At 48.1% G+C, this 11846-nt stretch overlaps 1 protein-coding gene across 1 annotated transcript; it reads left to right on the top strand.

Annotated features, from left to right (window-relative positions):
- Nucleotides 1-292: 292 nt before the first annotated feature.
- Nucleotides 293-2832, top strand: FOXD1 (forkhead box D1). Its single transcript, XM_058168971.1, has one exon. The coding sequence runs from the start codon at nt 585-587 to the stop codon at nt 1824-1826; it is 1242 nt and encodes a 413-aa protein (XP_058024954.1). The 5' UTR covers nt 293-584; the 3' UTR covers nt 1827-2832.
- Nucleotides 2833-11846: the final 9014 nt, after the last annotated feature.

Here is an 11846-nt window from a genome sequence, read left to right as displayed (position 1 = left end):
GCGGTGGGGGGAGGGAGGAGTTCCCGAGGGCGCCCCTCCCCCAGCTGCAAAATACCCAGCGGGGCTTTTTATGGCCGGAATGAGGCTCCGGTTTTGCCGCCTGGTCTCTTCTCCTTCGCTCGGATCGCGCTCCCCTCCCCCTCTGCCCCCCCCCCCGTCACATCCCGCCGCTTTTTTTCAGGAATCTTTTCCCGGTTGTGGCGCTGACGTTGGGAGCCATGTGACTCTCCGCTCCGCTCCCCGCCCCGCCCGCCCGCGGGAGGAGAAAAGGCCATCCCCTTTGGGCACGGCCTCAGCCTGGCCGAGCTCCTCTGCGGGCTCCGCTGCTTTCGCCAGCCTCCCCGAGAAAGGGTGGCGGCGGCTGCTTTCCCCGCAGGGTTCATTCCTAACTGAGGGGGAACAGCGGAAGGGATCAAGCTCCCGGCTCGCCCACCCGCCGGAGAAGCCAGCCCCGTCAGTCCGGCAAGCCAACTCCGGCCGGTGGAGGAGCGCCGGGCCCTCCTAACCGGGACCGACACCTCCCGCGGGCAGCTGCCCGCCGCCACCTCCCCGCCCGCTGTGCCCATGCCCGGCTCCGCCAAGCGATGACTCTGAGCGCGGAGATGTCCGCCGCCGCCTCCGCCTTGGCCGAAGAGACAGACATCGACGTGGTCGGGGAGGGAGAGGACGAGGGGGGCGGCGACGAGGACGAGGACGACGAGGAGGAGCCCCCTCCCCGGCGGCCCTACGACGAGGAGGAGGAGGACGAGGCCAGCTCACTGCCCAGGTCCCCGGGGGGGCGCGCACCGGCAGGGTCCCCGGGCTCCGGCTCGCCCTCCTCGCCCTCCTCCTCGTCCTCCGGCTCCCCCTCGCAGCCGGGACCCTTCCGGGCGGCGGGCGGCGGCAAGAGCAGCCTGGTGAAACCGCCCTACTCCTACATCGCCCTCATCACCATGGCCATCCTACAGAGCCCCAAGAAGCGGCTGACGCTGAGCGAGATCTGCGAGTTCATCAGCGGCCGCTTCCCTTACTACCGCGAGAAGTTCCCGGCCTGGCAGAACTCCATCCGCCACAACCTGTCGCTCAACGACTGCTTCGTCAAGATCCCCCGCGAGCCGGGCAACCCGGGCAAAGGCAACTACTGGACGCTGGACCCGGAGTCCGCCGACATGTTCGACAACGGCAGCTTCCTGCGGCGCAGGAAGCGCTTCAAGAGGCAGCCGCTGCCGGCCTCCGACCTGCTCCTCCGCGGGCTCGAACCCGCCGCTGCCGCCGCCTTCCTTCACCCGCCGCCGCCGCCCGCCGCCCAGCCGCCGCCCGGGCTCCCCGGCCAGCCCCCCGCCTACGCCTACGGGCCTTACAGCTGCGGCTACGGCCTCCACCTCCAGCCCTACCCCGCGCCCTCGACGCTCTTCGCTTTCCCGCCCCAGGAGAGGCGGCCGTCGGCGTCGGGCCCCGTCCTGCCGCCTGCCCCGCCTTCCCTCCTGGGCCCGCCGGCGGCGGGACCGGAGCTGGGCCGGACTACCAGTTTCAGCTACGCGGCCCAGCTGGGCCCGTCGTTGGCCGCTTCTTTGCACGCGGCCGCCACCAAGACCACTTCGGCCTTGGCGCGTTCCCCGTTCTCCATTGAGAGCATCATCGGGGGCAGCGTCAGCCCCGGGCCGGGGAACCGCTGCGGGTCTCAGGCCGCGGGACTGCCGGTCCTGGCACGAACCTTGATGGCCTCGCCGTCGCCTTCGCCCTCGCTGACCTCTCCCGCCGCCGCCGCCGCCTCTCTGGGAACTCTGCCCCACGGGGCGGCCTTGGGCAGCGTGGAAAGCTGCGCGGCCAGGATTTCCAATTGCTAGCTTGCCTGGGCCACCACCAGCCTCGTCTCCCTTCGGCTTTGGAGAGCAGCGACGCGGAGAGACCTTTCCGGACTGATCGACTCGCTGGTTGGTTTCTCTGTGCCCTTTTTTCCCCTCGCTTGTCTCTGGCCTTCCGGTTTGCTTCTTCTTCCGTACCTCTATTTATGCAAAGCCATTTCTTAGATGCTGCAGAGACAGATGGCAGAGAAACGGTCCTCGGGTCTCTGCTTTGAAAACAGACGCCACCCTGTTTCCCCCCTTTCAAATATCTTCTTTTTTTAAAAAAAAGTTTTATTTGCTTTCCGTTGCAGAGCTCGCCGGGTTCCCCCAGGAAGGAAGGAGGGGGCGGACATGGGAACCCAGCAAAAACGTTGAGGGAGTCGTCATTTGCGGTTCATTTTCTCTCCCCCTCCCCGGTACTTTTTATGCACGGAAAGATCAAAATGTTTACATAGAAGAGATTGTCATTGTTTTAACCTGGGGTATGTATAAATGGAAGGCGCTCTGTCTTTTCAATTTGTATTTTATGTATATTCTTTATCAGGATTATTGTTAAGAGGACTGACAAGTTTTATTGTACCTTCCATTTTTTAAAAAAATACTTTTTTTTTTTACACATTTCCAGAAATAAAGCAAATGATTTTTCAAGAAAATAAATCCCGCTATTGGCTTTAGGGTTCCAGGTCTTTAGTGTTCTGCCCTGTGAAAATGTATTTGTAGTTCTAATTTTATCAATATTTAGGCAGATGAATAAAAACAACAATAACAAAAAATAATAGCAGCAAATGTTTTCTCAGAGGAGGTATGGTTCTCAAGATTTAGCCATAACTTAATCCAAATGAAAGGTCACTAAATCTTATAATATTTTCATGAGATTAGCAACTTTGATATGAAGTTGTACATTCCCCTTTCCTGCAGTTGGTCTTCAATAATCCCACAGGCTCATAGTTGAAATCAGTGGGACTTCCTTTGTACTTAACTGTAAAACCAATAGGCTTATGGTAAAGACCGAATTTAACTACCTCATGCCTTGATCTACCCTGGTAGAAAACATTATAGCGCAGCAGACATAGAATAATATTTTCCTAAACAAGTAACTCAAATGAGGGTAAGGAATAACCAAAGAAAACAAGGAGCTCTTTTAGTGATGGATAAAGTCTGGTAGCTGTAAGCTATAATCTTCTCTGAGGACAATGTTGTGTATTTGAAGCAAATGAATGTAAATTCTTTCAAGGATTTCAGAGTATAATGAACTTGGCAAGCTGATCACATTTGTCTGTGTCCGCCACCAATCTATGTGATAGATTATAGATGAGGGGCAACCATTTATGGGTTTAGCATTTTAAAAACACAAATAATGCAGATATGTGCCTATCTTTCCAGCATTCGTATTTGAATAGAAGCATGCATGTATAACCAAATAAGAAAAAAAATCCAGTTAAACAGAGTTGCCTTAATGTGCAGACAAATATTCAACACTAACTATATTGCTTTTAAATATATAGAAGTATAGAAAATATCTTGAGCTGATCTGGCATTTTGAAAGCCGATGAGCAGTTAAAACAGCAGATTTTTTAAAAAAACCTTAGTGTTGCTAATTATAGGGTAAATATAGTAACTTGTCTGATGTATTAATTTTGAAATAATGTTCAGTTGAGACGAAAAGAAACTAAAGAACCTGCATATACCTAGATACATTCTACCTCTACAATATTTTAGTATTTTTTTTTAAAAAAGTTAAATGTAACAGAAATTTTACAGAATGCTGAAACTATATTCCTAATTGTGTCCTCCTTAAGGAAGAGTAATCATTATTAATTTGTAAGGCATATTTGAATACTGGTCCATTCCATAGTATACTGTAAAGGAGCACCACATTCCTCTGGGAAAAAAAACTTATATAAATAAATGCTTCATGTGTTCTTTTCCAGAAAAAAAAATGCATCACACAGAGTTGCAATGACTGTTCAGAGCTTTAATAGCCAGGTATGTGGGAATTCTGCTGAAAAAAATTCTATTATCTCACTAAAAACTTGATTGCACTGTGGAAAGCAGGTGCTTAGCAGAAAAACAGGAAGCTAACACCTCTCTCCTGAAACTCACTCACTTTAGGTATAACTATAAGGACTGTGGTGCCCCTGACAAAACTCACCTGTAGAACCCTGGATCTGGCTGCCTAACTTGGATCTACTTTTCCTAAACTGTTACAATCAATCATTTTCTTAGTCCCTGAAACTCTTATCTCGATTTTTTGTTATGTGTTAATTTGTTGCTCTCAGTTAATGTTTCAAATGGAAGACAATGCAATTTATTTGTCAAAAAGTCGTGGATAATTTTGAAGTGCTGGCAACTCTTATCTGCATTAATATTGTTTAGTTTTCCTAAGGATTCATAATGCAGCAACCCGATTTCTTGTCTTGGCAGCAAATTAATTAATATTATATATATATAATGCCTATATATATATATATATATATAGACATTAATTAATTTGCCAAACTCTCTCCTCAAGGACATAAACAAAGTGATTTCTAAATGAATTTCCAAATTTCTACAAACTCAGGAAACTATTCTTGTCTCCATTTAGCAACTAATCTCCAAATTGTCATTTTTTCAAAGTTATCCCAAAAATAATGGTGAGTCGGGAGGCTTTGTGAGGTGTGTGTTTGGAGAGGTGAGAGACCAAAGCTGAAGGACAAGCAAGTACGGCTGCGTTTAGAGGTCGTTTTCTCCTGGTTAAGATTAAGTTAAGGGGTCAGCGGTGTTCCATTCTTCACCGTTTCGTATCGGCAATGAGTGGCGCGGTCCGCGGTTGAGGCTTGGTCTGAAGGTGAGCTACTCCAGCACCTCCGTGTTTGTTATAGCCAGGCTTCTCAGGGGGATTCTCCGCTTTGCGGCGGCGGCGACCTCTGAGCCTTTGTCCTTGCTGGCCTGCTCGAGGCCGCGGCCCTGGGAAGAAAGGAACTCCCGCACAAAGGGCCCATATAGCCGAAGTGGGCAATTCAGTTCGGCGGAGCAGATGCGGAGAATAACAAACCCGGACTGTCTTTGGCGGGACTCCGAAGCGGCTCGCTGAAGAGGGACCCTGCTTCGGTGCAGATGGAGCTCCAAGTTCCCTTTGGGGCTTTGAACGCGCAGCCCCAGGAACGCTGCTGCGTTGCGGAGATCAAGCCGAAACCCTGGGCTGAGCGACAAACGGGGCGGAGGGGGGGGCTGTCTCCCCACCCTTCCCCCTCCTAATCTTTTTCTCTCCAAACTACAAAGTGTGGTTTTATTAAGACGCTCCCTCCCTCTCCCTCTCTTCCCCCCCCCCCCGTTTCAGGGAAGAATTAGGAGGGAATGACTTGGCCAAGGGAGAGCTAATGTTTCAGTTCGTGGCCCGCAGAAGGACCACACAAAAAGCCCCCTCTTCGCTGATGGGGCTATTATGTCGCGCTGTAATCTAAGGACCGAGTTAACCAAATGTTATCTATTGGAAATGTAATGAAGCCCTGCTGTAGGCGGCCGGATTTTTTCCAATGCCACACACGGTGTCTCTTAACCAGCCGTACCTCCAGCCGCAGAGCTGCTATCTCGCCGATACTTCTCCCTTCGCTTTCTTTTTAACCCCAAGGAGGGGAAGGGGATAGCTTCGTGATTCGATTCTTTTCGGTTGGGGTCTTTTTCTCCTTTCTCGTCCTCAAACATTCCCCATTAGTGTTTTTTTTTTTACCTTTAATCCCAGCTCATCCCTGACCCCAGGCATGGCGTTTTCTTTATTTTATCGCGAAATCCAAAGAAACCAAGGGCCAGGCCCGCTTTCTTGTCAGTTAAATGCTTCAGAATCGTGATGGGCGCCCAGGTTTCTGTAAGCAAAAATAGACTTCTCTGAAGGGAGAGGAAGGAGTCACAGGCCTTCCTTATCTGCGACGCCTGAAAAGCTGCCCGAAGAGCTTTTGGAATATATCGTTTCGTTTCTTGCGATCCAACTCGCCACTTTGCGGGGAGTCAACTTCCCAACGCGGAAATGTTCTAACAGAACAAGGTAGTTATTTATCCCAGGCGGGAATGATGGAACAAAAAGCCGTTTATCTTATTTGCATTCTCACTATTTCGGATATTAACTGGTTGATATGAATAAAGGGATTATAGTCGTGGCCGTTGTCCCCTGCCCCCATTCTAACTCCATAAAATCTTTCTCTTGGAGAAAGCAACCTGGTTATTTTCCGCATAACTTTTTTTTTAGAGTTTGTAATGAATACGATGGCAAGTGGATTTTTTTTTTTAATCTTAGTCCTCCACCTGCCCGTCTTCCTCCATCCCTTGGTGGTTCATAAATCTACCGCCACTTTTGAGGGTCGGGTTTTCTCGGTCTGGAACTGATTAAACGTGGAAATGAACTTTGATATTTCGGTGCCTTGCAATCATGTGCCTTAAATCTTGCCTACTCGCTGGAAACTTTACCCCGACCAGTTTGGGTAAAGCGTGGGCGTCACATTGGGCTGGGAAGGGATCCGATCCCAAGGCCTTACTCCCGCATCGTTCCCTGCCGCGGATCAGTTAAAACAGGACTGCTTCTCGGGAGAAGTAATAGGCCGCAGATTGGAGCCTGCGCCTGTGGGTGTTTCTCAACCTTTATTGCCTAGATCCCATCAGTCACAGTAAATGCTGCAAGCACCCGGGGATGGGTGGGAGGGACAGAGAGCGAAATAGAGCTCATGGCGACCACCTCTCTGAATTTATGTGCCCATAACTCAGTCTTGTTTCCCTTAAGTGAGTTTCCAGCAGTCTAGCCTACCTCCAGCTTTCCGAAGTGCACTTACGCTTTCTTCACTTTTATTGGCCTCCACTTTTTTTTATGCTTTCAGCAGGTAAATCCAGGTTGTGCCAAATTCAGTTATGATTACACTATTATCACACTACATGCATTTTGTAGCCTCAGATTAAACTCCAGGAATTTGCCACTAGGTGACTGACTGCCTTGGTTATCACTTTAATACAGACTCAGAGCTAATCTCTTTCTCTCTTTTTGTTGTTGACTGTACAGTAAATTAATCATTGCCCTAGAGTGGTCAGGCTACATCTTATACCAGTTTATTTGGAAGTAAGTTCTGTTTCATTGAATTGCAATTAACTAGATAGAAAGGTGCTCTGGAGAAGTACTTTGGAAGTTAGGGTTCTTTCAACACGATAGCATCACCCAGTCATAGCACGGAGTGGGCCTCTTCCCCAGTTTAAACCAGCAGATTCCACTGCAGGACCAGATCGCCAGCTGCGTTATCTTTGGGTTGACCTGCATGCCCCTTGCATGTGAAAAAGGATGAGTTCCCAGCCCTGATGGAAACACCCAGACAAAGCCGTCTCTAATACTCCACCATGCACATTTTCATAAGCAACTCCACAAGCAAGTCCTTCACAAAGAAATAAGATTCACTGCAGGCCTCACTGCCCTTTTGTGCCCTCCAAACCTACTGCTTACTGAGGCTGCCTCCTTCTGACTGCCTCAGTCTTCTTTCTGTTCCATTCCATTCTGTTTCGCGGAGGCCAGCTGCTTCTACCCCATGGGAAAGAGGCCCTGGTCACACGAAGGAAAGCAAGGGCCGAATCCCTGCTTTACGACATGCTTCCTCGCTTTGTTTTCCTTTAAGCCGAGCCCGCCAGAGGCCCAGCAAAAGAAGCCAAAGGCTGGGTACTGAAAAGAAGATCTGAGGACCTGCGGGAGCCAGCTTCAAACCAACAGGCCGCAGATGACAAACTCTCAGCTCCTGCTCATTTCCGTAGGGTTGCCTGCTCTTCCCAAGAACTCGAGTGCCCTTTTAGGGTCTCCATTCCCTTCCAGGGGAAAGTGGTTGATTGCATTGGAAAAAAACTCTGAGGAAGCTGCCAAGTCCTGAATTTTACTCTTTCAGGTGGGAAGTGGCCAAGGAGGGGCAAGGCAGTCCAAAACCCAGCTTGCAGTGGTTGGGCGAGTAAAAGTCCAAAGCCCAGCAGATGGGGGGGCTCCCGCCCGCCACGTGAGGGCTCAGGGTTGCGCCCTTTGTGCGCCTCTGCCGAGGAGCTTAATGCATGGTGATCTGAAGAACTTCTGCTTTGGCTGGGCTGGAGGAATCTTTGGACCAAGGAAAAAGAGGCGCGGTTGGGATGTAAAGGTCGCTGCCACAGGTCTGAGATGGGGACAGCCGGTGGTGAAAGGCCAGCTAAGGCGTTTTGCTTAGGCCTCTTCCAATTCATTGCCAGGCAGGAGGGGCTTTACGTGCCTGGTAAAGTTCAGAAACTTGTTTTCTGAGTATGTGGGCCCATTCAGCGCCATACCTGCTGCCTTCACATTCTAACTTGTTGACTAAAGTAACCCATTTTGTGTGTTCACTCCACCATAAGCTAACCGATTCCGCTGGATATGCCCAAGGTGCTAAACCATAAACAAGCAAATTCTTGCCAAGGCTAAAGCTAGTTCAAGTTTACTATGTTGAAACAAACTATATACAGCAACACCTCTCTTAAGATTTCAGGTCAGAGTTTTCCCACTTCTACTTAAGATGTGCACGGTGGTGCAAGCCAGCCAGCATCTGGGTTTGGTCAAAAGAAGTCAAAATGGGAGGTGTGATCTATCTACCTGATTTGTATGCATGGCACATAAACCCTGCTGATCCCTGGCTCCTGTACTGTACAGAATTGATGCCCTTGTCCTGAAGACTATGGATCTGGGGAGAAGGACCTTAGCGGTTCTCAGTGGGGCAATTCTGAAGCCACAAGTACAGGAGTCCCCTCCTTCTGTTTTGTAAAAGCAGTGGAACATGCAACTGCCAGGGCTTGGTGGAAGAGAAAGAGGTGGGAAAGGGCTTCCCAGGCAAGCTGAAGCCCTAAGCCAGGGGTCTTCAACCTTGGCAACTTTAAGCCTGGCAGACTTCAACTCCCAGAATTCTGGGAGCTGAAGTCCGCCAGGCTTAAAGTTGCCAAGGTTGGAAACCCCTGCACTTAAGAAACTCCCATTCTTGGCAAAGAGATAGGGCTGAGAATAATAAAAAAGGAGAGAAGCTGTGGAGAGATGTGCATTTTACTTAAAGCCTTTTGAAAAATAATAGCCGTAAAGACTGGGTGCATTTTATTTTGCTCTTTGTACACTGAGAGCATATGCACCAAGATAAATTCCTTGTGTGTCCAATCACACTTGGCCAATAAAAATATTCTATTCTATTCTATTCTATTTAATGTAATGCATGCTGTACTGGGGTGGGTGTGAGGATTTCAAAGTGAAGCAAAGAAGACCCAGCTGCATTCCTTGGAAGGCAGCCTATGCTGCACTTAGTGGTTCCTGAGGGAGGGGGTGGAACCGAAGAAAATATGATAAAAGAATAACAGGCTTGGAGGGACCTTTAAGGTCTTCTCGTCCAACCCCCTATGGTATCAGGAGGATGATATTATACCTGAGGTAGGAAGGAGAGTAAAATTGAGGTTCCTTCCTTTCATTGGACCTCCTATCGCAAGGGCTTCAGTTTTGAGCACTGCCCAATTTCCAAATCAATGGATGTTGATTTGGGTTGAGCATCCCAGCAGTTCTGATAGGAGACAGGCCTTCTCTCTGAATACAGGCATGGCTGGTGGCTTTATATGTTTAATATTTCCTCCTTGCTACTTTTAGCAATTCCGCAACTGCTAAAAGAAAAAAAACCAACCCTGCATATATACAGCCTGGTTCAATTCAAACAGCCCAGCATGTGTTTGCTGGAGAAGTCAAGCTACAAACCAGCCAACCTGCTCCCTTTAGGCTCAGATGCTGTGCAAAGCCACTCCCTATAATTAATTCAGGGTTGTGTGTTTTACCAAGACTGAACATTGCATTAATTGAATAAAAACATGGTTAAGTGGGAAAGCATAATGTAGGAACAACAAAAAGATGAGCCATGCATCTGGGCATACACATACACAATGGGTGGAAGCCAAGAAGTGTGTGAAGGATGCATGTAAAAAGGGGATGTCTCAAGCTGCTCTTTGGTCTGGGGCTTGGGGTTTGCTGATTTGGTATAATCCGGCTCTTCCCTGGAAAGAATGGCAGTTGAGGGGGAGGGACTTTGATTCCCCCACGTGTTCCCATACCACGAGATTCAACTGATGCTCATGACCATCCTGTGAAAGCCCCTGGAGATTTACTATGGACATAGTTACTTTGCTGGAAGTAAATCCCATTCAAAAGGATGACACTTTAGTAGCCAACCATCCTGCTGTTTTCATCCCTCCACAAAGGCAAGGCATCCCTAGGAACTGGGAAATAGGCAGGGAAATCAGATTTGTAAGATTCAACACAGGCACAGCTGGAGTTTGAGGGATGTTGCTTGTTTAAGGATTGCTGAAGAGCTCAAGGTTTATATCCTAGAAAAGAGGTGCAGGAGGTTGTGATTGATAGGTCGGATCAGCCAGGAACTCTCCTGAAAATGTCCAAATGAACATTTATTTGGAAGTACATTTCTTTCCCACGATTTATGATGTTGGAAATACATTGGAATTGCAGACTTTAAAAAACCTTCTAATAAATGCCAAAGAACCACTCAGGAATTTCAATAGTTCTGAAATTATAAATATCAGAAACATAATTTAAAAAATAGAAATGAGCATGTAACAAAATATGCAAAGACACAGGCAATAACTAGTATCTGACACTTATAATTTATCTTAATGATAAGTATCTATCTACTGATGTGGCCAAAGTGTTTTTAAATATGAGGCAAAGAGATAATTTCAATTCAGTCTAGTCTAGTCAAATTGATTAAGGCCTCAAACTCAGATGTTCTTTCTATTCAATTCAGTGGGGCCAAGGTTACAGACATGTTAGTATTGTAAAGCTGCTAAGTGGTTATTTAAAAGGAAATGCATTGAACAAATGGACTTATGCATGATGAATCAAAATTGCCACTGTCCACTATTTCAGGTTTCTGATTCTATCTATCTATCTATCTATCTATCTATCTATCTATCTATCTATCTATCTATCTATCTATCTATCTATCAATCAATCATCTCTCTATCTTCTAGCTGAGGCTGCAACTCTGCTTTTGGGAGCAAACCTGAACAAAATGAATGAGGACAGCACTGGTGAGGAAGCATTATCTAAAAATAGAATCAGCTCAACCAGCTCAGCTATTTCCACTTTTTTTTTTCTGTTTTCATCCCGAAATTGGACTTGTTGGCTCATATGAGTATTGGGTGGGATTATAAGTAAATATAACCAACCCAGCGTTGCTTTAGATATTTCTTCAAGTCAGGAGAGTCGCATTCGAAGTACTACTTATCTGCTCAGCAGAGAAGCCTCCGGAGAGGCTTAAGTAAGTGTCAAACGTCTCAGATTTAACCGGCAACAGTCACTAAGGCGAATGCGAGATCTAAGCACCGATTTGTACGATGGGAAGAACGGAGGGGGGAAAAAATCAGGTTCAGCTCTGTGGCTGAATTGCAGTAATCGGGGCACCGTCGCCAATCTCTTGGCAAGCAAGAACGGAACGTCCCAGTCTGCGGGATGGGACTTCGGGGAGCGCATGAAGGAGGGTTTCGCTCTTGATCCCGGACTCCTGGATGCGCTCCGCGTTAGAAGGAAACTGACTGCCGCCCGGCCGCCCGCAATGAGAGAAGCCTCGTAAGCCCGGCTGAGTCTGCTCAGGGCTCTTGGGCAACCCGACCCCGTGGGTACTCTGTCCGGGGAAGTGTATCCTGGCAGGTTATATAGTCCAATAACATCCTGAGCGGCCCAAGTTGGAGAAAACGAGATGAGTCGAGACGGCAACTTTTTGGAAACCGTGAAAGGGACTGCGGGTTGAGTGGCACGGACAGGCCACAATGGAAGAGAAATGGAACTGGACGAAACCTAGATTTGATTGAGCTGAGATAAATGGAACTAAATTCAAGTTAACGGAATATTGCGTAGGCTTTGATGGCTTCTGTTATAGTGAGTAACTCCTAGTTTCCAAGTTACCTTTATTTGGGGGGGGGGGGGCAACGTTTGAAACCGTTCGGTTGAAAGAGGTGCATCCAGTCACTCTTCGGAAGCTCTTA

Source organism: Ahaetulla prasina, chromosome 2, assembly GCF_028640845.1.
Source record: "Ahaetulla prasina isolate Xishuangbanna chromosome 2, ASM2864084v1, whole genome shotgun sequence".
In the NCBI taxonomy this organism is placed as follows: domain Eukaryota; kingdom Metazoa; phylum Chordata; class Lepidosauria; order Squamata; family Colubridae; genus Ahaetulla; species Ahaetulla prasina.
This window is presented reverse-complemented; position numbering and strand designations above follow the sequence as displayed.